We start from the raw sequence: 24,336 nt of genomic DNA, 5'->3' as shown, positions 1-24,336 counted from the left end.
TTGCTGTGCATCAACAGCCAGCACCATAGGGGTTCAAGCATACCCAGGCCTGCAGTTCGTTGGTGCAAACGTGGCGGCACGTTGCCGCGGCTATTCAAGATAATCGTCAAACCAAGCTGACAGTAAAATTGGGGTGGGGATGTCGAGCAGCTGCCAGTTTATTAATCTTTAATTCAACACGTGCAACAATTGGTTGTCATGCAATTTTCCCAGTTGCAAGTGAACCTTCGTGGGAGAAAGTGGTTTTTTCTCAAGCTCGTAATCGTACTGATGGTGAAACTGGCTACAACCTCACAGTCGAAAGCTAACCATAGAAAAGCGCCAGCTCATCGGGGGCTTCAGTCCAGCCAGCCTCTCCGACCGAGCAGAAGGCCTAGCTGCCCGGGCAGGAAAGCCGGCACGCTTCCTAGACCTTGAGTTTGCTGGTCTCAGAAAACACTGTCGAAGATGAAGATGTAGAGATGACAATGGGACGCGGCGGACGAATCCACGATGAGTTTGTCACCAAGAAGTCTTTCTCAAAGGCTCGTGTGCCAGGTGTCAGCCGGTCCGTACTGGGAACATCGATGGAGCAGGTCAGTCCTGGGCTGACCAGCACGACAGCCCGGCCAGAACGTTGCAGACGAATGTTGATATACCAAAAAATGTCCTCAATAATATGCGCTTCAGCTCTAACTTCGTCGGATTGAGCGGGTACCGAGTACGGGAAGGGAGCATGGGCCGCGCAAACGGAATCTTGAAACACTGCACCGCCGATATGTCGATGAGATTGAGGTCAACGTGCGAGTGCGGTCAGGATTGCTGCGATTCGACATCGTAGCCGGCACGTGAAGGTCAGGGATGCCCCATTCATGAAAGGTTGCTCTCGTTGCTGGCTCCCATGGCGGCTGCGGGGTTCATGATACTGGAGCTAGAATGATCGATCAAGTCCCATGCCCGAGAGCTCAAAAGCCAGCGTGCACTTGGTAGTGTCCGGTTGACGGCCGACACTATTGTTAGGGCTTGGCACCTATAGGGAAACGAAAGTGACAGCGGTCAGGGACAGTGCATGGTGCGACCCTGAGCGAAGCGTTGAGTGTGAAGTCTCGTGAAGTGTTCTGTGCGGCTTCTAGAAGGATGTTAGAATCTCGTCGACACGTGGTGGAAAGGATAAAAAATCGCGACGGCGGTTAGATTGCGGGAGCTGGGTGGCGTGTGTGAGAGCTGCACCGGTCCGCGGTGGAATTATCGGATTGCGGTGTTCGACCGGTGACCGACGGCCAGTTATGCCGCCACGAGGAAAAGGGTGCATGTTGCCCAAAGTGTCCCGTCGGTTTATGCGAGCAGTCGCGTGTGGTTGGAAGCTGCGTCCGTCGTTCATGATTCTACTGCAGTTGGTGCCCAAAAGGTGTTCCTGGTCGCGTTCCAAGGGGATGGGAGATGTGTTTCACCACGTAGAAGTCTAAGTAAAGATTCTTTGTGGTGTTTGCGTCTCTGGGAGCAGCAGGTGATCCGACCATTGGGCTGAGAACAGATTCCAGCGACTTGATCGCTGCCTCAAGTTCGTCCACTCTGAAAAGTGTGGCCACAGAGCCGCGTGGCTACGGTGTTACATTAGCTGATGTATGAGGGCAAGCGATGAGAGATGAATCATGTCGAAGACCTTAGGTTGGGTCCAAAGGCAAACCGAGGTCGATTATTGGCAGATTGGAAGCGAAACAGTCGGACTTGGGGAATACGAAGCTCGTCAAAGCCTTCGGGGCCTCAACGTTTGGCTTTTCGGGCCGGCCGTGATGTTGGAAGACCAATTCGAGCCGGGGCGTGTGGGTATGGTTTTCGTGTGTGTGGGTGTAGGGGACGCGCTTCTGACAGGAAAAAAAAGGAAGCAAAGAAAGAAAAGACGAGACAAAAAGAAAAGAAAACGCAGCCCGAGGATACGGGCGGGCAGGTGCATCAGCGGCGCGGGTGCGGCTGCATACGTTGACGGGAGGAAAGAACAAAGAAAGAACCTGACAACGGCCGGGGCAAGAGCGTTTTGCCAAGACCCGCACCAGCGCAGATTGAGGCGTGGTGGGATGGAAGGCAGATTGCAGCGTGTCGTCCAGTGGAAGGTTCAACGGTGCGTGGCTGCTTTCTGCTATCCTTAGTACAGTCATTTACTTCTTTCCTCTTCACACTACGTATCTCTCCTTCTCTTGCCATATCCAAAGTACCTTATCCTGGGAAGCCAGTAATGGATGGGTGTGCGCCTGCCTCCTCTTCTTAACTATTGGAGGCAACTTATCATTGGGAAGGATCGCGTGGCCATGTGGCAGTCGCGAGCAACCCACCACCAAACGCCCCTTCCATTGGATCTTCCTTCATTGTCCTTGTCCTCGCCGGCAATCTGCAAAAAAGGCAGGCCCTTCCCATGAGACCACATGGCAATTGCCGGACTGCAATGCAAAACAAGACGCAATTTGCAACTTTCCCTCTTTGGCCAACTACCGAAATCTCGATGCCGCGAACTCTTCCTTGCATGTGGTTTCGAAAGCTACCTATCTGAGGTGTAGGGAATGGGTTGCCCTTCATCAACCTAACTCAACTCGCCCGTCGAACGTTTTAGGTCAGCGGGCTGCAGCGATAGGCGGCACAGCTATTCCTCCGTCTTTCCAGTTCCTTCCGCCTTCTAGAGGGCTTCCATGGCCCTTCCACGGCCCTTCCACGCATCCCTCCCTCCCATCAGCCGGTGCCTTGCCCCTCCCCTGGGCCACCATCCCCCAGCTTCATCGCCAGCAGCGACATGGTTAGCCGGGTGCACCCTCTCCTCCATCCGCTGTGGACTGGCCGCTTCAATGGACCGTCGCCTTTCGGGATCGTTTCGTGCCCCGTGCTCGCTCTTTCGGCCCCGATGAGCCAGGGGCCCCAGCCTGCGAGTCTGAGACACAGGGTGAGATGGCGCTCCACTCACACATGCCCTTCTGGTCCCGGCCTCTGCGGACTGGGCTTACCTGGGAAAGACGAGGAGAGGTGACCTCAGACTGGAGTCTGGTTGATGGCTGGTTCCTGAAGCGCCTTGGGGAGATGAGGGAGACAAATGCTTATCCAGGCACAGGGGAGATGGGGGAATTCTTTTTCTGGTACCAAACGCTCACAGATGTGCAGATTGTCGCCGTTGCCATCGTTTTCGTTATTCGCCGCTGCACGCTCCTCTTCTTTCCAGTCTGTCTCGTCCGCCCTCGGCCGTCTACAGACCACGCCCAAATGATGCGAGCGTTGCTTGGGTCAAATCGCTAGGGTCGCACAACTTGATTTGCCTTTCGTCTCAAAGCCCAACCCGTGGCCACCAGATGAAAAAGTATGCGGTCCAATTCTGGCTTCCACTCTGCTTCTACGTCTTCACATTGCCCTCACCCTGACGATGTGAGTTTACCATGTGCCGTGGCAAGAGTCGGCAGCGCTCGGCAATGGGCGCCACTGCCAGTGTGCAGGCTTCTAGAAGCTCCAGTCGTCGCCCGCCCACCGCTGCAGATCGCATGAGTGTGCGATTTGAGATGTGGGACGTGGGATGGGAAGCAGATGAACCTGTGGGAGGAAAGTCAAAGGTGAGTTTTGAACTTTTGATACCGTACGGCCGGGCGGAGTGGCGGAGGTCGACATGGGCACAGAGAGGCGGTTGGATCCAGACCGAAGGCTCGATCGAAACTGTTTGGAACAATTCGATATGGAAGTCGAAGTCGAAATGGAAGCCAGCGTGGAAGCCGCGTCCAGAAGCCGCAGAGAACAAAGAAACGGACGGCTAATCACCCGTTTGATTTGTTTTTCTCCGGCTCCCCTGCCATTAGCTCCCTCAAGCTGCCTCTAGCTAGGGGTCCAGCGGCCAGTCTAGCAGCAGACGGGAAGGTTGCGGCGGTTCTGGACACGCCCTGGTGGCCTAGCTTGCGCTACCTTATTCATGCTCGCACGTCACACCGGCGACCGGAGCAGTGCGCAGATTCAAGTCGCATCTTACTGTTTGCTGTCGCCATCAGCCAGCCCTAGACTAACGTCTCACGAGGTTGGGCTGAAAGTCTGGTGACCTGGCCGACTTGAGCCTCGCAATCTGGATGAAATGCTCGGCGGATACCACCATTTGTGCGCAGTTCATCGCGATCGTCTCCTCGCCTCCGGAGCCTCGCACCGCAGTAGACTTCCTGGCTAGCAAAGTAAAGGTTGGCTCGCTACGCAAATGATGGCGGCCGACGAGCGTCACCGTCTGGCAAGCTTCGAAGGTGCATCGCCTGCCCTCCACCAGCAGCAGCAGCGGTACCATGTGTTTGACACCACCCAGTCTGCTGTGCTCCGTACGCGGCATGGAGTTGGTGTTGCTGCAGTTTGTCTGTCGCATGTCCCTCGCAAGCCCTGGGGGCCCCCGGCTGGGAACGCATCCAGGGTTTGGGACGTGGAAATGTGGTAATACGTACGTACGTGAAAGGCAGCCAGACACTACCAAACAATAGAGGCAAAATACTTGCAAGAATAGGTAAGCTCCTTTCTCCCCGCTACCCTGATTGGATTCCATGATGCCGACGAAGAAGCATTTTACGGCCCTTAGGATTTTTTTAGTAGCCGCTACCAAAGGTGGTACCAGAATCGAGAACTTCATCTCTCACCGGCCGCCACCACCACCGCCATTACCACCACCACCACGAGGCTGAGGAAGAGGAGGGGTTTGAAGCCCAAGGGCAAGTCGCCCTCCTCGCTGGCAGTTTAAGCTTTGGCTTTCAGTCACTCGCAGGTCCCTTTTCCCTGCCAGTGACGCGCTCGCAACCCCTGAGACAGGCTTCCCCTGTGTCCGTGCACCGTAGCCCGGTACGTTGTCGGTACCTTCCCCGTCGGCCGAGCCCCACTATCCAAGCGTCATTGTCGTGGTGCTGGCGCAGGTGCAGTGCGCGTGGTAGGTACGCTGGAAGGTTGGAAGGTGTATGAGTGGGAAAAGGAAAAGGGAAAGGGCAAGAGAGACAGGAGGGAGGTGACCCCTTGGGCTGTCAAGCTTGCAGGGCCTCCCGTTGGCGGTTTCCTTAGCAAGGCTCTCGTACCTGCTATCTGTTTTGCACGCCTTCTGGTACCTCTTGCCTACTTCATTAGCCTACGGCAACTGGCAAGGCAGGGCAGGTGGCATCTCCACCTCCATTGCGTCCCTGCTTCTGTTTCTGGCGGCTGTTCTTGCTTCTCTGGCAATCGCTCCTTCAGTTCTTAGTAACAATGGAAGGCAGGCAGGGCAGGCAGTGCCCGTACCGGGTTAGGTAGTCACGTAGTAAGGTAGGTACTCTGGACTGTACCTGCCCGGTACTGCTCCCGCTGTCTACCTGGTAGGCGTCGCTGGGTCTCCTCTTCTAGAACTTTACTAGTCCCTGCCCTTGCGACGCACCTGCACTGCACCTGCCGCACTTGCACTTCCAGTGCCTCCTGCTCCTGCACCCTGTGCTTGCGAGAAACGTGAAGGAATCTTTCCCCACGTCCCCGTCCCACGTCCAGAGTCCCACGCCCACGCCCACGTCCACGCCCGCCCACTGCGCTCACGTCCCACCACCAGCACACTGCAGTCCTCCTCCACCACCACTACCCTACAACCACCACCTTCCTCGTCCCGGTCGCCCCAGGCCAGTTCCCTTCCCAGTCACGACCGCCTCTTCCTCCGTCACGGCTTCTTCCCTTCTTCTCCATCATCCTGTCCCATCGCAGCTGGACTATCTCCAGCTCCAATTGCTTGTCCACCATCGCCTCGAAAACGGCTTGCGTTGTGGTCGACACCGTCCGCTTCCGCCGCCTCTGTTTGTCGCCTCCGACTCCGCGACAGCCACCCCAGCAGCTTTCGTGCCACCGCCTTCGCCATTCCTTTTCCGCTCATTGCGGCCAGCCGAAACACACGCGACGGCAGCTCTGCTCCATTGATAAAGGAAGCATACACCGAGAAACGACTTCTGGCTCTTCGCCATACATTTTGGTGAGCCCCGAATGGCCTCGTCCGGTTGCTTCACGGCATCGCAAACTAACAGTGTCTTGCCTCTTTTCCGTAGACGGAACCACGCCGCTCCTACAAGCTCTCCGCGAATCCGACGCCCAGTGCCCACGACTCCTCCGTCGCTGCCTCCATGCAACGAGCCCGTGGTACTTTTGCCGCCACCAAGAAGACGTCGTCAGTCCGACTTTTCAGTCAATCGCTGTCGAAAAATCCTCCCTCCGAGCAGCGGTCTCGTGTGATAGGATCTGCGACACTCTGTGTCGTCAACATCCCCGACCCTCAGATCTAGAGCTTCCAAACGCCCCGCCGCAAGCCACGCCCGACGTGTGCTCCCCCACCGCCGCGAGAAGAAACAATAAACGCCCCAAACGAAACGTACATAATTCCTCGGGTATCACGACGCCTTCTGTAAATATCGACATCCCTCGTTCGCAGAACACACCTTCAAACCGTCCCGCAGCGGCAACGAACGTCATTTCCGGGGTCCAATCGACGACTGTGAACTAGAACAACTACAAACCAGCGACGACACCGCACACGGGCAAGGAGGACTTCTCCCTCCGAACGCCTCGAGAAGCACAGGCGACAGCTTGGGTGGGCATTGGCGAAGCCCTGTTAAAAGCTTTGGCCCTCTGCCCTGCCACTGGGGTGGAGAGCTTAGCCGGCAAGGCACACCGGAAACCTGGCGTCGACACGACCACGCACGCGGCATCCCTCCCGGACCATGAGGCGGAATCGCTCCCCGACATCACCATCGCCCTACCGGGCTCTGGCTCATGGCGCTGGTGCCGCTGGTCCAGGCGGGCTGCCTGACTCCCTTTCCCTTCTCAGGTCCTTCAATTCAGACTCGAACCCTACCCGGCCCATGCGCCCATCTCCATTGACCGCCTCGACCATCCGGGATATGCCGCTTGATCTGGTCGACCGCATCAGATCGTTCCCTCTGTTTGTCTCCGCACCAGAAGAGTTCCTGGCTGCGATCGGTAATCATATGCGACCGCAGGTTCATGCAGCACAGGACCACATCCTCACAGAAGGCGATGACGCTCGGGCAATGTACTGGTTGGTGCGAGGTGTTGTGGCAGTTACTTCCCGAGATGGCGAGGCCATCTATGCCGAACTCAAACCCGGTGCCTTCTTTGGTGAGATTGGAGTGCTTATGAATATCCCCCGCACGGCAACCATCATTGCTAGGACAAAATGTCTTCTCGTGGTCCTTAAGAAGGAGGATCTCCAGGCCGAGTTGCCAAAGTTCCCCGACATGGAAAAGGCAATTCGCCAGGAAGCCCAAGAACGATTAAACATTCTCAAGAAGAAACGACAAGAAGGTGGCCAGCCTTTGAAAAGCCCCTCTTCGCACATTAACGGGCTGCGGGAGCCGGCGCCGGGTGAAGTTTCGACAGGCGAAGTTGGCACAATCAAGGAGGGAACGGTCGTCAACTCGAAAAAGCGAAAGTCGCCTAGTCCAGGAGCCATTGAGGATCCTGCAGCCGGGAGCGCGCTCGGAAGCGGTTTCGTTAACGTACGCAAAACCCTGAAGGAGCTCCCGCTTTTCTCGACATTACCCCCAGACATCCTGCACTTCCTCGGCTTGAGCGCTCAGCCGAAGACATATGCACCTTTCACGGACATCATCCAACAAGGCTCCGCTGGCAATGAGATCTTCTTCATCGTTCGAGGCGAAGCTGAAGTCATACACGAGGCACCTAGCCCCCACGAACCGTTCAAGAAGCTAACGCGGGCGTCGTACATCCGTCCGAGATTGAAAGCTGGCCAATACTTTGGAGAGGTGGCAAGTCTTGGTCTGTCAGAGGGGCGCACGGCCACTGTTAGGGCAATTACGACTGTTGAATGTTTAATGATCCCGGGGGATGCATTGGGTAAACTATGGAGCCGATGCCCGCCGGATATCAAGTCGCAGGTGGAAGAGACGGCACGGAAGAGATACAAAAAGTCGGACGATGATGTTGAGATGGCGGACGCGGACCCTAGAGAAAGGACCAGCAAGTCAGACCCTCCTACCCCGACGACGCCAAAGGCTCTTCCCCACATCGCCTTTACAACCCCATCCAAACCGGCATCTCCTACAAAAGACGACGATACAATGGAGCCGAAGGACCCCGATCCGTTTTTGAGCGTGGACATGGAGAATATGCGAAATAGGCGACGCAACTCCCTGGCCCCTCCTACCCCGCAATCCGATACGTCGTCGCCTACAGGGGTGAACGGCTTCCGGGTACACCAGCTCGACTCAACACCCCTTCGTTTCTCCGTGCCCCAGTCACCTCCCGACTCGGAGGTCCAGGTGCCTGTTAAGCGAGCTCGAACGCTCCCTCGGCGACCGCATCCGGCGCAAACCCCTGCGCTACCCGACGACATGCTCGTCGCTGTTTTCCGGTTTTTGGATATCGCCGAGCTCATGCGTGCACGCCTCATCTCTAGTCATTGGCGCAAGCTCCTTACGACACATCCCGAGGTGTGCCTGGACTTGGATTTATCAGAGTACAACAGACGAGTCACCGATTTGGCCATCAAAACCTCGATCGGCCCCTTTGTAGGAACGCGGCCCGAGACCATTGACATTAGCAACTGCTTCCACATCACCGACGATGGATTCCGTTGTCTTTGGGAGAGTTGCGGCCGTAACGTGAAGCGGTGGAGAATGCGGTCTGTTTGGGATGTCTCTGCTAACCAGATCCTGGACATGGCCGAAAATGCAAAGGACCTCGAGGAGGTTGATTGGAGTAACTGCCGCAAGGTTGGCGACAACCTACTTGCGCGTGTTGTTGGCTGGGTTGTTCCTGAGCCCCCACCACCACCGCCGGCCAGCAAACAGGTCGTCATCTCCAGCTCCAACGCAAAGGCGAAGCCTCCGAAGGCCGTCGTGGCCCAACAAGCGCCACGGCCAGCCAACATCCCGAAGCCAGGGACGATAATTGGCTGCCCCAAATTGAAGCATCTCAACCTATCATATTGCAAGCACATCACTGATAGGTCAATGGCACACATGGCGGCTCATGCATCCAACCGCATAGAGTCTCTGTCGCTTACACGGTGCACATCCATTACAGACGCCGGTTTTCAGTCATGGGCGCCCTTCCGGTTCCTGAACCTGTCGCATTTGTGCTTGGCCGACTGTACCTATCTCTCCGACAACGCCATCGTCGCTCTGGTTGGCGCTGCCAAGAACCTTACACACCTGGACCTCTCCTTCTGTTGTGCACTTTCAGACACCGCCACAGAAGTTGTGGCTCTCGGCCTGCCGAACCTCCGCGAGCTTCGCCTCGCCTTTTGCGGCAGCGCCGTCTCCGATGCCAGTCTACAGTCTGTAGCTCTTCATCTCAACGAGCTCGAGGGTATCTCAGTCCGCGGCTGCGTCCGTGTCACCGGTGCTGGCGTGGAGAACCTACTCGAGGGCTGCAGCAGGATACAGTGGGTTGATGTCAGTCAGTGCAGGAACCTCGAACACTGGATCCGCAGCGGAGGTGTGATGAGGTGGGGATTTGACGAGCGTGGCGGCAACGGCTTGTCTCCCGGTCAAGTACCGCTACCGCTGCCGAGCCCGAAACCGACGACGAACCATGTCGGTCTCGGAGGACGTCCGCACGCGCTGAGCATCCGCCGTCGAGCAAGAAAGCCGGTTCGCTTTATTGTGGAGAAGGGTGTATTCGGTCTTCGATAATTTGGTTTGCGACAAGGAGATCAAGCTTCCATGATGATTTATGAGAGAGATGTTTGTACAATGTGGTTGGTGTAGAGGTTTTTTTCATTGTCGGTTTGCATAGAGAAGGACTTTGTCATAGCTGCGAGTTTGACTTGACATATTTGGGTATCATGTTTGGAATCATTGGGAGTGACGGCTGGTATGGCCGAGGATAGACTGGATAAGGTGATACCCTGTTCATTTGACTCTCAATAAAAGCACCCAACGCTGTCACCGTATACTCCTTTTGTATGTCTTGGTTTTTCATCTTCCGCATCAGCTCACGCCCTCTTGGCCCTCTGCTGCTTCGGAAATCCCACCCCTACCAGGAACGCAAGCCTCGTCACGCCCGCCAGCATCGTGATTGTCACCGCGCCCCAATCCTCCACCCGCCATGTCGTGAACGGGTTCAGCCTTCCCTGCAGCGCATACGACGCAAACGTGCCGTACAGCAGGAACGCGTCGACGAGGAAGAGCGAGAGCTGGTAGACGCGCCACACCTTCAGGTCTGTTGTTGAGCGCAAGAGGACGGCGGAGAGGAGCGCGTTGGAGAGGAGGTGGCCGGCGATCTGGGCGTGGAGGGGCAGGGAGTACTCGCGGAGCGAGGCGGCGAGGGAGGGCGTGGAGATGGAGAGGGCGGCGGCCGGGTGGGCGATGGAAGGGTCGATTGGGTTGTGGGAGGGGGGCAGGTAGGAGGATGTGACGGTTTTGGGGGAGAGGAGGAAGAGGGAGGTGCCCCAGAGGGCGATTAGGGGGTCGAGGAGGGTGAAGAGGTGGTAGTATGGGGTTGGGATTGTCATGGCTGTTGTTGTTGGGGGTTTTGGTTGTAAGGGGGAGTGAGGGTTAGGATTGAGGTTGTGGAGCAGGTGGGCTTTTTGTGAAATTGTGAGATTGCAGATCTGGAGAAGATGTGGTGAGAGAATGTCAGATTCTTGGGATGAAGGAATTTTAGGTCTGCTCGTGACACGGTTTAGTTGGCAGAGTCTGGTGGCGCGCCGCCCGTGTCTGAGATGGCCATTTTTCGGAGGTCTCGTGTTGATGTCATTGCCTGGCTGGCGGGTCCAGCGGCGGCCCGCGGGGGGCCGTGTTGGTGCTAGTGCCGGGTGCTTGGGTGCTGGGCTGGTCTGTGCGTACCGGCTGGGTGGGCTTAAGGTTGTGGGGTGCGCGGGAAGGTGGGAGGGAGCTTGGGGCGTTTGGTGGCTAGAGCTTTAGGAGTGGGAGGAGCTGGTTGACGTCGTGTCGGGTTGGCTTTGGTTGTGGTTAGGATGGGGTTTCTGTAAACTTGCTTTAGGAAGAAGATTCTGGATGGAGTTCAAGTCGTTTTTCAGGAAGGGAAAAAGGCATTTGATGATCCAGAAGTCTTTCAAACATCTGTTAGTTTGCTTAATGGGAGATGCCCTGCTTCAAGATAGTTTGGCTCTAATCTACACAGTCTAGGCAGGGGGCTTACTTGAGTAAACCTCTACCAGTGGACTTCTGCCTCATGTAAACCATTCACAAATTGCTTTAGATAGATTTATCTCGTAGTCATTTGATCTTTACGCAATACTTACATAATCTCCTCTCTGTGTTATTCTCTACACTCTCTTATTCTCTCTACCTCGCCCCTTTTCTCTCAACTCGTGTCTTTCTCCCACCCACCCCTCCCTCTCTCTTATCAAACGTCTGCTAAGGAAAAGGCAAGTGTCTAGTTTCCCTACGCACTTCTCTAGTCATTTGCTTCGAGAAATTCATCGGGAAAATTCTCTCGATGACGATTGTTCAAGGTTCCTGGTCTAAAGCGAAGTCATAATATTGCGACACCTCCGTACAGTGCGATCAATTCTACACATGAGCGTCGCGCGTTGAATTTCACTAGAGAGAGGACGTTCGTTTCTTTCAATTGGCGCACCGATTTGCTGACATCACATATACCCTAGTAGTAGTTTGCAACCAGATTTCTCGGCGCTTACGGGGTTTGGTCAGGCAACCGCCCCCACCTTTGATAATGCCGCAGCCTCGTCGAGTGCAATGCTCAACTTCCCATCTGCATCATCTCTTATTTCAGAGAACACGAATAAGGGTTGACGACAATTTGCATCGCTCACCATGCGACTGCTGAACACTACGACGCTTCAGCTCACCGACTTCGTTGGGAAGGCTCCCCCGTACGCAATCCTCTCCCATACGTGGAGCGAGGAAGAGGTACTCTTCGCGGATATTAGCAACCCAGCCGTCCCAAAAGCAGGATGGTCCAAGGTCCGGAGCTCTTGCGACTTAGCAAGGTCTTTGGGGCATGATTGGATTTGGATTGATACCTGCTGTATCGACAAGTCTAGCAGCGCTGAGCTCTCCGAGGCGATCAACTCCATGTTCAGGTTCTACCAAAACGCAGTCATCTGCATAGCTTATCTCTCGGACGTTCCTTATCCGAGTTCAGAAGGCGAAATACCGAAAGTACTGGCTGAAACTCGCTGGTTTACACGTGGGTGGACTCTGCAAGAGCTTCTGGCACCGAAGCACCTCGACTTTTATTCGTCTGACTGGAAACTTCTGGGTTCTCGATCAGGGTTTTCGTTCCTGATTGCAGAGGTGACCGGCATTAGGCATGCGGTAATTAGTGGGGGAAGCATCAAGTCCAACCGTTTGGTTGATTCGAGCGTGGCTGAGCGAATGTCCTGGGCTTCCAGGAGACGAACTACTCGTCTCGAGGACATTGCGTACTGTTTGCTCGGCATTTTCGGCATTAATATGCCACTGATCTATGGCGAGGGCGAGCGAGCATTCGCACGACTGCAACAAGCCATTATACACGAGATTGACGACCAATCTATTTTCGCATGGGGTTATACACAGGTGGGGGAGCCACCAAAAATACCCTCCCACGGATGGACCTCTCCTCTCCTTGCTGGGAATCCGTCTTGGTTTAGGAATGCCGGAGACATTCTGCCGTTTAAAACGATGAATATCCCAGGGCTCCTATCATCTGGAGGCAATGGGGTCACCATTCCAACTCCACTACTTCAACAAATGTTACAGCCAGGACCGTATCAATTACCCCACCTATCGTTAAATCAGGACCATGGCAAATCTTTGCCTCCTGGAGCAGCGCGTTTGCAAGACAGTACGAACAGAGGTATGATGTACCTCCTTGCACCTTTGAGGTGTCGCAGATTGAAAGATCCTTTCAACTGTATCGCAATACCTCTTTGCAAGCCTGCGCTGGTGGATTTGGCTTCTGAAGACGCCAATTCTTTCTATCGAGCTTCGCATGCGACTTTGACGGCTCCGAGAAACGTGTGGGCTGTCGACAATATATGCAAGCCCTTCGTATACTTTCGCGGCAGCTATGAGAGGAGGGGGGCGCCCTGGTTTGAGGAGAATGGCTGCATGATTCGGACAATACCTCGCGGATACAGCATCGCCCCCGAGTACTTCGAACATCACAGACGTCGCTACGGGATACCAGACATCATCGGGCCAGAGAACGACATGAACTTTGTACACAACGGCCGAGGAAGCATAAAAATTGTGATACTGGAAGGAAAGTCGCTGCCTGATATAGCACTGACCTTGCAATTTCTATTCGACCCGAACAAGCTCGATGAAGGCGATCTCAAGGTGCTCGGAATGATAACTCAACTCCACTATATGCCGCCATCTGTAAGTTTGGAGGACTTCGCGTACATGATGCCGAAGACTCGCCACAAACACACATGTGATACTTTCACGGTCAAAGTCACGCAATCAGAAGCTTACGGGCCAACCATTTGGCTTGTGGATATCGTAAACCCGCAGGGAGCCAATTTGTCAAGGGAGACTAATGCCCTGACTGGGCTCTTCACGCCTGTTCGAGCTCGAGATTCTGACAACAGAGGAGATGCGAGTAAAACCTCTGAAGCCCGAAGTCTAGCCTCTCCATCATACTCGGAGGGTGTCGTTTCCATGGCATCCCAAACAGGAGATGAGAGTCATGTTGCGTCTCGCAGTTCAAGCCTGACTTCAGATGGGTATGTAACGTATGCTTCACAGGAACTGTAATATCAAACGTTTTACTGGATGAGAACTTGGACCATCATTGTAGACACTGAAAATATTGTTATGACGTTATGTCAGCTACACATATCATGTCTTTGAGTGCAATACTGTCTAAAAGGTACAATCGTCTGTAACATCAATCCCTAGTTTCCACACATTATTGCACGCTCTCAATCGTCGGCTGTCACTCAAAGGAGCAGGAATCACAATCATCGCTTATATAGTACTTCGACGCCCTTCTTTTCGAGTGAGATTCAGGGTACAGCGAGAGAGTAGCATGGTGTTAAGGTTGGAAGGCTGAAAAGCGTTGGGGCATATTTATGCTCAACACCAATAGCTTTATCAAGCACCCGCTTCTTGAAATATCCGTCGTCGCGGTTGTTAGCTTCCAGATGTAGTTGCGAGACTCTAATTATACAATCGATCATGTTGTTGTCTCGTCGATAACTCAACAGATTCTGTTCGTCGGTGTTTAGAGCCACCCGGCCCCTTTCAGCGCCAACCAGTACTATGTACTGTAACATCGGTTTGCGGCAAATCACCAGTGGCCTGATCGCGATCTCTCATTGCTCCAGAATGGTTGGCCTTCAGCGTCAATGCAAGCACAAGCGATATGCACATGCGCAGAAAAAGAAAGATTCATCGACAAGCGCTTTTTGGCCCTGATTTGTCACTAAGACATGCACACAAGAACTTGGCCTAGCTGTCTCCAGGAGCGTGTGGAAGCACTTTGCTATTATCTTTGCCCTACACAGCATCAGGTTCATCATCAATCAATCGACCCTCTCTCTCTGCCTCTCACACTCAACCAGAACTGGATTTGAGGACTCGACTAGCTCGGTTGATCATGTTTATCCGGAAACCCAAACCTTGGGAGTATAATGAGGACGATGATGCCGTGCCTCGTGACCCTGTGCCCAACCCTTACGACCATACAAACCAAGAGTGGCGCTTTCGAGGTAATCGATGCATCTTTCGTCACGAACAGGCTGTCGAAGCTGGAGAAAGCACCGCCAAATCAACTGCCGCAGGCGGCTTCGATAAGGTCGCGTGCGGCGCCTTTACACTGGGAAGGTGTGAGGTCAGCACTGAATGCCCGTTGTCGCACACGGTCCCCGATGATGTCATTGTCGCCCCCAAGATCGCTATCGTGAGTGGTGCCGTTCTCTGACGCGCTTTTGACTTTTCTAGCGCGCGTCAAGAGTACTACTAGGAAGAAAACCATAATTCGCGAGTTTCCCTTGGCTAGGGTCACCTTTGGCCAGGGTCCGGTCGTGGAGAGAATTGTTTTGCCATCAGATCAACACTGGGCTGATGCCTTCCCATCCACCCAGGGATCGAAGTCAATCACTGTCGACATTATGAAAGCCTATGAGCTCCAGCCAGACATCGACTCCGCTACCGATCTCATGGAAAAGATCCATCAAGTCAACTATCCCGCAATCAGAGGTATTCTACTGAGAGACTTTGACGTCTTAGTCTGCCCTGGCACAGGCTCTATGGCAAATGATAACCTTCGCCGCCAGCTCAATCATACGCCCGACCTACCAGGTTATCACGACACCAGCAAGATGTACTCTGCGACCTACAGAGTGAGTGCTAGAGTGTTCTCTGCTGTTTGGGAGACAGTGAAGGCCGTCCAAAGTGCCTTTTCCCACGAGAGTCGACACGTTGACTTTGCGCACTATCCATCGACAAACCACTTTATCATTCTCACTTTGCGCAGTCTTGACAGCCCCGCTTATTCATCTGTCAAAAGATTCCTCGATGGGGTCTTGAAAGGCGAGATCTTGAAGTCGCCAATTGGCCAGGCCGTCTGGAATCCGTTCCTAGGGAACACGGCTGCTGCCCCCCAGCTCATGAGTCCCCTAGAGCAAAAATACGGAGTTGTCTTTCAGTGTGTCCCATCGCAGAAGACATTGCGGGTGTACGGAAGCCCTGAAAAGGTCAAGAACGCTCAAAAGGCATGGAAAGATGTGGGAATGCCGCTGAATCATCCATCAGTCAAGTCGATTAAACTTGATGATCAGAGTCTGACCTGGATTCTGACTGGTGGGTTTGAGGCAATCTCAGATGCCATCGGGTCTGAATCGGTCATGTTCAACACGCTCTCGACACCAAAGACTGTCGAAATTCTTGGACCGTCACGTCTTTGTAAAACGGCTGAAACCATATTATCACAGCGAAAGCGTGTGCCCCAGAGCACGAAAGATCGCTGTTCGATTTGCCTGAGAAAAGCAGAAGATCCCATCTCGGCGAACTCTGGGCATTTCTTTTGCCTCGCATGCTTCGAGAGCTATTGCCTATCGAACTTTGGTCACACGAACGGTGGTATCCTCACCTGCCCGGCTGAAGGGGGTTCGTGTGGCGCGTTGTTCCAGCTTGAGCAACTGCAACAGCTGTTGTCCTCATTCACTTTCGAAATAATTCTCATTTCTTAACTGCGCCGGGAGCTTCAGTCAGATTTGTCGAAATCTCCCTGTCAAGTCTGTGACAAGAACGCCTCGCCCTATGTCGTATCGAGCGATGAAATTTATTTGGAATATGTTCCTAATGTTCCCCATCGCGTCGACAATCTGGGAAGAAATAGTCGTTTGAACGCTAAAACGGTCCCTTGTGCACTCCTAGCGACTTCGATCAACAGCAAGATCGACGTGAAATGTGATCCTGATGCTTCGTTGCGCGTGGAAACCTTAGGAAATAAGTCTCGACTCAATCCTCAGTCAAAGCCGTTTGTTCCCGTCATCACAAAGGCGGAAGTCGCCAAGAAGAAGCCAAAGTCGCAAAAACCCATGATGAGCATAGTGGGAAGAACTCCCAAATCCAATCCGAAGGTTGAGGCGGCCCCAAAGCAGCCGAAGTCTCAATCGTCTACAACTTCCAATGTGGAAAGGGGTCAAAATCTCAGAAGCCCTCTCAAGGATATTCCCTGTGCATCTGATGCAAGAGGAAACTGCTTGGGGGGCAAGAATTGTCCATTGTCGCACGCAAAAGATGCCGATCGAGACACTAGGCTCACAGGTTCTGATCTAAGGGAATCAAAGGCAAGTCATACTTAGTCCCAGCCATGTATCAAGAATTGGATGGCTAATCGGAAACAGGTAAATGCAACCGAGATCGAGATTACACGAGAAGTCCCCGGCGCTTGGGTGACATTTGGGCCGGGAGCAGCAGTGATGAAAGTTGTTATCCAGCAAGAACTACTTGCAGTGAAGATCGGACGTCTCCCGCCGAAGAGCACACCTGAGTTCGTGTCCGAACTTCTCAGCCGTTTTGACATTCGCATACCGGCAAATCGCATTCAGAAAGCCCCCGACGACGCTCATAGATACACACATGAGATGTCAAGTTTTGCAGTCGTGCACACGGACAACCCAGAGCTGCCTAAAATAATCCATGGCAAACTACACGCGGACGATCGGCCCGATATGAAAGATATTGATCTCTCGAAGTTGACCGTGTTTGCCTGGAATCCTCGAGGACCAAGGGAGCCCGGCGGCTTTTCGCATCATATCAGCAGCCGAACGGTTATTGTCAATTGGCCAAGGCCTATGCGAAACGTTCAACTCAGGTTCCGCACGAGATCCCTTGCCATCGACTGTGCCAAGCGGTTCAATGAAGGCGACTACAAAGTCTTGGGAGAAAAAGTGTCTATGGGATCCCCCCACTTCGGCATTCCTCTTGTCCCGCCGATGACACTACACCGAATGCCGGACATGTACATTGTTCGACTCTTGGTGCCAGTGGAGGCTTCTGCTCAAGACGTCCTGAAAAGCATGCCTCACGACAAGTTGCCAGACGACCTTGAAATGGAAGACACGAAAATTGATTTGACAGACGACCCATCCGCAAGGGGATGGCTTGAATCAAGCCTGAAGAGATTTGGAACCCTGGAAACGGAGCTTACCTCGAAGCTTCTCAAGACGACAGGAAGATATGAAGGCGCAGTCAGGTTCAAGAATGAAGCAGACGCAAGACAAGCAATTGCGTGGCTTTGCTGGTTCATGCCGCCATACGACGACAGCGGAAAGAGCTTCACCTCGGCAGACAGGTTTGATTTGGTCAATCTTTACACTGCCACTTACCGATTGTCTCAGAAAGTGCTGGGAGCTGTATGGGAGGATTTCCAGTCGATGCAACGTTCCTTCTCATCCGACAAGAACGGCGTCCAGTTTGACGTTCACTCTCCTTGCAGTCATCAAGAAGAGGAAGAGTTTCTAGTTTTGATTCTGAGCAGCAAAAGTCAGGAATTGATGGCCGAGACCAAGAAAAGAATTGATACGATTCTTGAAGGGCATACTCTAGGCATGGGGGACGATGACTCTATAATTCAGGAAAGAGTTCTTGGTCTTCAGCACCAGGACATTAAGAACCTTGAATGCCGCACTGGGGTAGCTATTCGACGATTCCCGATATCGAAGGAGATCAGATTGTACGGCACGAATTCAAAGGTTGACAAATGTCGATCCGCACTGCGTACTCTTGCCGATGGTCCGCTTTCACAACGACGAAAGCCTTTCATATCAGACAAGGGATCTCAAGCCAATGGGGATCGCTCTATCTGTGGGCTTTGCCACAATCACGGAGAGGCGCTTTTGATCACGAGCTGCCAGCACTCCTTCTGTGCTGACTGCTTCGAAGACTTTTGTCGTTGCATCAAATCCCGCGACGGCATCAGCATTCTTCGCTGTCCTGGGCAAGCTGGTTCATGCTCAGCTACTTTCAGTCTGCCGGAATTGCAGCGTCTTCTCTCATCTTTTGCCTTTCAAGATGTGTTGACATCGTCATTTTCCTCTTATATTTCTAGTCGACCGAATGATCTCCGTCACTGTCCTACAACGGGCTGCACTCAGCTCTACAGAGTGTCACTGGAAAACTCGCCTCCACGGTTCGACTGCAGCGATTGTCACCAGAGCTTCTGTCGTCGATGCCACTCAGACCACCCTGGTGTCAGCTGCATATTGAACAGGTACTGGCTTGGACTGGGCCCACCTCCACACATATGCTGGGCTTGTCTCGGCGAAGTCGAGGTGGTAGATGCAGATTACCTTCTATGCCCAGGCTGTGGAGTTCGAATTTGTAACTCTTGTTTCAGATTCTTTTCTACCGAACAGGCCTGTGGTGACCACTTGCTTAAGACGCATAGTGTGGGTTGGGATTTTTGGAAGACTGATGAGAGTTTATTAGTGTATTCGGGTCTCGAATGGAATAGCATCTGACAGCCTAGTTGCATGATTCTGAAATTCTCTCCATTTAACACAGCGCCTGCGGCACTGAACTGCCAAGCCTTGATTGTTCTTTCTGCCATCGTCAACTTAATTTGAATTTCGCGACCGTTTCATGTGTCAACAATCAAGCGCGACTTGCTCGGCTTCAGCCAACTGACCGCCAAGCACGTGGTATCGAGACGTCGGGCGCGGGCAGGCTAGGCAGCAGCTGACATGCAGCGCCACAGCGCCTACAGTAAGCGGCACAGTGATTGTAACCAACCCCCTTTAAATATTTCCAACATCTCCACCAAGGACCTTGTCAAGCTTCATTCTCTCCATTGTTCGCTCGAGGCCATTCTTCACCGCATTTTCTACTCGCCAAACCATCATGTCTGGGAACAGCGAATCAATTCGCGGCGAGGCCGATGACGAGCCTTGCGAATCAGACTGCGAATGCTGCTACTACTCTTTTCCCTTCCTCAATCTCCCACGCGAAATTCAGTTGAAAGTAGTCCGTGAAGTACCGGATTACTGGACCTACATTTCTCTGCGACAGACTAGCAGCGAAATCAGCGAACTGTGTCATGTGGAGGAGAAAATAGTCTTGGCCAATCTGAGAAACCGCCTGGTCGCTCCCTTCTACGACTACTACGACTTTCACGCCTCTCTTCATCTTGCAGAGGGAGCTGTCAAGCAGCCTCCACCCACCGGGTGGCCGGAAATGACCCATGAAAACTTCCGTTCCCTTGGGAAATCCGACTTGGCCATCGAGGTGTTGCGCCATTTACCGTACATCGAGAATCTTGAATACCATGACAATATCAACAACATCGACTACAAGTGCAACGTCATCGACTACTCTGCTTGGAAGCCTGGCGATGAGTATCCCGGTAAAAGCATGGAAGACTACTTCGAGTATGAGGAGCCAGTCTCTAAGCACAAGATAGCTATCGCATATGGTTACGAGAGTGGCGGCGTTACTTTCATGTTGGACACGTTGACTGGTAGTGTGTATGAAGAGATAATCAGATGCTCGTCGGGGGTAGAGGATGAGCCGGTTGAAGACTACTTTGAGAGCAAAAAGGAGGAGTTCAGGACTTTCAAATTGATGTTCATCCCAGGCTTTGACCCGCCAGAGGGTTTCACCGACGAGAAGTATCCGTATGATGCGGAGAAGATGGAAAAACAACGCGAGCCACGCTCACCTGACAAATGGATAATGGACACAGATGAAGATGGTCTTTGGATCCGACACCTTTATCGAAAGTTCGGATGGCCCTCCCCAGCCTGGAAAAAGGATGAAGGCATTCAAGCAATCAAAGAGTTCGTTGCGCGGAGAGATCAAGAGCATGATCAGTACCAACAAGACTTGGGAATGCAAATGAGGCTCTTTGATGCTCAAAGACAGCGGAACGAACAGCAGCATGCAGCTGGCCAGTAAGGGATGAGGGACATTGGGATTCGATGAGAAATTGGAATACAGTTTAGGACTTTCTCGACTTGAATGAATGATTGACTTATCTTTCTGCTATACCATCGACACATCTCACCTGCTAGCATGGAGATGTCAGTTCTTCTGCTCCAAGCCCAGATTGAGTCTGAGTCTCCTTGGGTCGGAACAATGAACAGGAGTCATTCAATCTTGATTAAACTCATTCCTCCGGTTGCGCTTCCCCGCACATGTCCCGAAGCAAAATATAACACGATCTTCCCCGCATCCCTCGCCTCCGCATCCCTCGCCTCCGCATCCCCGGCGGCGAGCCGATCGACCAGATACGACCGGGTCTAGAAAATGGGGATCATCCACTACTCAGCTCATGATTCGTGCGAAATCCACGACACCGAAGGCACAATTTACCACGATGCAACTCTGACTTCCCAAATAGTCGTATTCAATATCAAAGGGCAGGACAACCGGGCGAGAATGTGACCATTCTGCCGCACTGACTCGGCTGGGAAAACACCGATTTGACGATGTCGATTTAGTATTCAATCCGCCGCACCGTCGCGACCAGGGACCAGATGCCGGTGGGATGCCACCTGCGTCTTTAGCTGAGTCAACAGATAAGCTTGTTTTCGACCAATCCAATAGGTTTCAGCTTGACAACTCTCAGCCGTCTTTCGTGCGACAACTTTCCAGGATACAGAGACTGTTCCGATCAACTCAGTCATGCGTCATATTCTGGCGGCCGGGGTGCTCTACGGCCTCGTGGCCTTCGCCTCAGCGCAACAGATTGATGGAGCTGGAAAGAAAACATGCACGGTCAAGGCCAGCGGAACCAATGCCACCGACGACGCGCCCGCTATCCTTGATGCTTTCAAGACATGCGGTCGACGTGGGAAGGTCATTTTCGAGCCCACGACTTACTATGTCAACTCGGTCATGAATGTCACCTGGTTGGATGATGTCGAAATTGACCTCCTAGGCACTCTTCTGGTATGTTGCACAGCAGAGCGCCACAATTAATCCTCTCCTGTCTATGCATCCTCTACAATGTAGATGATGTGCCAAGAAGCGTCATGCAAGACAATTTCTCCGTGTCTCGTTCAACTGCTGACACAAGCCCGGTCGCAACTTTCAGTGGAGTACGAACATCTCGTACTGGCTCGCAAATTCGCTGGACGTGGGTTACCAGAACCAATCTACGGCCTTCATCCTCGGCGGCAACAACGTGCGAATTAATGGCCACGGAACGGGAACTTTTGATGGCAACGGTGACTATTGGTACCAGTGGATTCGCCAGCAACCCAACACGTCCAACTATCCCGGCCGGCCGCACGCCCTCACCCTCAATGGGCTGAAGAACTCCGTCGTTCGTGGGGTCAATTTCCTTAGGAGTCAGATGTGGTATGTGTTTCATCAGAGATGCGACAGCCTCTGCCGGAGTATTCAAGTGACTGATGTTGGACAGGACTATGTCCATCATCTACTCTCACAACGTCGAGTTGGACAGCATACTCGTCAACAACACTGGCAACCGCTATCAGAGTTGTAAGTAATCAGGGGGGAATTGATCAGTCATGGGTAAGAACATGATTTCTAAATAAGTGCTCATAGCCAACACGGATGGAGCCGACACAATCCGATCATCGAACATCAAGTTCAACAACTGGACAGTCTACAGTGGAGATGACAGTATCTCACTGAAGGCGAACAGCACCGATGTCAGCATTACAAACTCGAAGTTCTATAACGGACTGGGCATTGCGTTGGGAAGCATTGGGCAATACAACGGCCAGTTCGAGACTATCGAGAGGTTGAACGTCAAGGATTGCTACTTCGACAACACCCTTCATGCCGTCAGTCACCAAATAACAACGCATCGCCAGAAAACTCATCTAACATGACTTATAGGTATACTTCAAGACATGGACTGATGATCAGAACGGCTACCCTCCTAATGGTGGCGGTGGTGGTCTTGGCTGTGCGTATTTCCTCACTGATCTGTGAATAGAGCTGACTTGTCACTAGTTGCGTCGGATATGTCATTCAACAACCTGACTGTGAAGGGTATGCGTGGCGCCGCCGTAGCTATCTCGCAGTGCACCCGCTTCAGTGGCGCCCCCGGCGTGGGCAACTGCACCAACTCGCAGTTCCAAATTCGTGACATCACCGTCAACGGCATGTCCGGCACAACGAAGTCTTCCCGAGTTGCGAGTCTACAGTGCAGCGCTGTGGCACCATGCACCAACATTGGGCTCTTCGATGTCGACCTTCGCTTCGACAATGGCACAGCTGCGGCGTCTTATCTCTGTGGGCACGCTGAGAACCCGCTTGGCTTTGAGTGTACCGGCACTCCTTGCGTGGGAGGAAGTGCCACGGGAGAATGTTGAATTCTGCTGGCAATTATTTAGCTGCGAGCTTTTACATGTATCTGGAGAAACCCTTGGGCCTGCTTGGTCGGTCACACTAAAGTCCGTGTGCGAAATGAATCAATTCCGAGACTTCCGAGCCGCCATTTGAGATGTGATATGAGAATCTTCCATGAAGCCCGTCGGGACCGACCGTAGGCAACTACACCGCTGCCGTGAGGTCCGGACGGTATCCCACTAGTCTCAGCATCCCCGAGCAAGACCCAAATGTCTTCATGTCTACTCAACGCTGTGGAGATTTACCGGGAAAGTAGTCAGTCATCGTCATTTTCTTCTGAATACCTTCCTTGAAAGGGGTAGACTTGAATATTTCGAGCCCCATATAGCCTTGGAAGCCCCTTCTTAACCATTGTTCACGAAGCAATGGTTACTGTTACTCAAGAATACTCGTATTCAAAGGTCCTTCATCTCTCAATGGTCATTCGTTTCTGAGTTTCGGTAAAGAAACTAGCTCACCGGCACGCACAAACCACTAAATGACTCATGAGTCGTGGCATCTCGGGCCGCAACTATCGCGAGCTTAGTCCCCATGATCCACGCCAAGCACGCACTCCCGTGTTTTGGTCTAGATTTTGACTTTCAATCTACAAAGCTTGGCATTCGCACAACGTCAAAATAAGCGCATCGCTCACGTCGAAGGGACTGACTCAACCACCTGGACTTCAACCGGGGCTGTTGCGAGCGTCTGCAATGTCAGTAATATCGGTGCAGGCTTCCCCAGTTCACGGAACGCGGGTGTAAGAGCCTTTTTCACAATAGTCTTGTAGGGCTGTAAATGGAGGGGCTTTGGAGTACGCAAGCTCATCGTACGAGCCCGTGGCGCTAAGTAACTTGCGGCATGTTATTCGCAAAAGTAATGCGACTTCCTGTTACCCAATTGACAACTTGAATTATTGCGGAGCTGGAACTTAGATGAACTAAGATTCGCCTGAGACCCTCCACTGGATTCATCTGGTACTGGTAGCGGTCTTCCGGGAGGTAACCAAGATAGAACATACAACCCTTGTTCGGGGAGCGCTGTCCGCCAAGTCGAAGGAATTAACATTCGCCTCACAAAGCCATACGGGATCATTTGAACCATAGTGTTGTCCGTCAAATCCAAACATGTTGTCTCACCGAGTGTTGTCATCTGCAAACCATTTGGTGTCGCTGTTGTTAAACATTCTTGCCCAGCTGTCTCACCCTCATCAAATCCGTTGAAGTAAGCCTGGTTTGAAGGCCGCTGATCAATGGAAATCCCCTTTTTCCATCAATGATTTGCCGTCTCCATTGCCACCAACACCATCAAAAGGGGGTTGGCGCGCGCCAAGACACGGAAACCTCACGTTTCTTCTTGTCTTGGCCGATGGGCTATCATCTTTTGGTGAGGCTTGGCAAGGGTTGGGGTGCAGCAAAAATGCGGCGCCTGTCCCCTTTTAAACCTGCATGCTTGACTCAAAGGTCTTGGCATCGTCCGTCCAATTTTACGGCTTTTCGTAACGCCGTTCGCGCCCATCCCCAATCCGGAGGCAAGCGCCGAAACCGCCCAACCATGGGGTCGGAGCACATCAGCCGGTAGGTGACAATGATCT

The 24,336-nt window shown here is 53.0% G+C and overlaps 4 protein-coding genes across 4 annotated transcripts; 3 read left to right on the top strand and 1 right to left on the bottom strand.

Annotated features, from left to right (window-relative positions):
• Window positions 1-6,866: 6,866 nt before the first annotated feature.
• COL26b_004899 (uncharacterized protein) lies at window positions 6,867-9,644 on the top strand (the record flags this gene model as incomplete). Its single annotated transcript, XM_053177760.1, has 1 exon — window positions 6,867-9,644. The coding sequence occupies one exon, from the start codon at window positions 6,867-6,869 to the stop codon at window positions 9,642-9,644; it is 2,778 nt and encodes a 925-aa protein (XP_053038282.1).
• Window positions 9,645-9,946: 302 nt separating this feature from the next.
• COL26b_004898 (uncharacterized protein) lies at window positions 9,947-10,465 on the bottom strand (the record flags this gene model as incomplete). Its single annotated transcript, XM_053177759.1, has 1 exon — window positions 9,947-10,465. The coding sequence occupies one exon, from the start codon at window positions 10,463-10,465 to the stop codon at window positions 9,947-9,949; it is 519 nt and encodes a 172-aa protein (XP_053038281.1).
• An 8,815-nt stretch (window positions 10,466-19,280) lies between these two features.
• COL26b_004897 (uncharacterized protein) lies at window positions 19,281-20,333 on the top strand (the record flags this gene model as incomplete). The annotated part of the gene is made up of 1 exon (XM_053177758.1): window positions 19,281-20,333. One exon carries the CDS (start codon window positions 19,281-19,283, stop codon window positions 20,331-20,333), a length of 1,053 nt encoding a protein of 350 aa, XP_053038280.1.
• A 729-nt stretch (window positions 20,334-21,062) lies between these two features.
• COL26b_004896 (uncharacterized protein) lies at window positions 21,063-22,726 on the top strand (the record flags this gene model as incomplete). The annotated part of the gene is made up of 6 exons (XM_053177757.1): window positions 21,063-21,329; window positions 21,475-21,740; window positions 21,805-21,884; window positions 21,951-22,192; window positions 22,248-22,317; window positions 22,365-22,726. 6 exons carry the CDS (start codon window positions 21,063-21,065, stop codon window positions 22,724-22,726), a joined length of 1,287 nt encoding a protein of 428 aa, XP_053038279.1.
• Between the last annotated feature and the right edge of the window lie 1,610 nt (window positions 22,727-24,336).

This window comes from Colletotrichum chrysophilum (assembly GCF_026319265.1).
Source record: "Colletotrichum chrysophilum strain AFK26 chromosome Unknown scaffold_31, whole genome shotgun sequence".
NCBI classification, from domain to species: Eukaryota; Fungi; Ascomycota; class Sordariomycetes; order Glomerellales; family Glomerellaceae; genus Colletotrichum; species Colletotrichum chrysophilum.
This window is presented reverse-complemented; position numbering and strand designations above follow the sequence as displayed.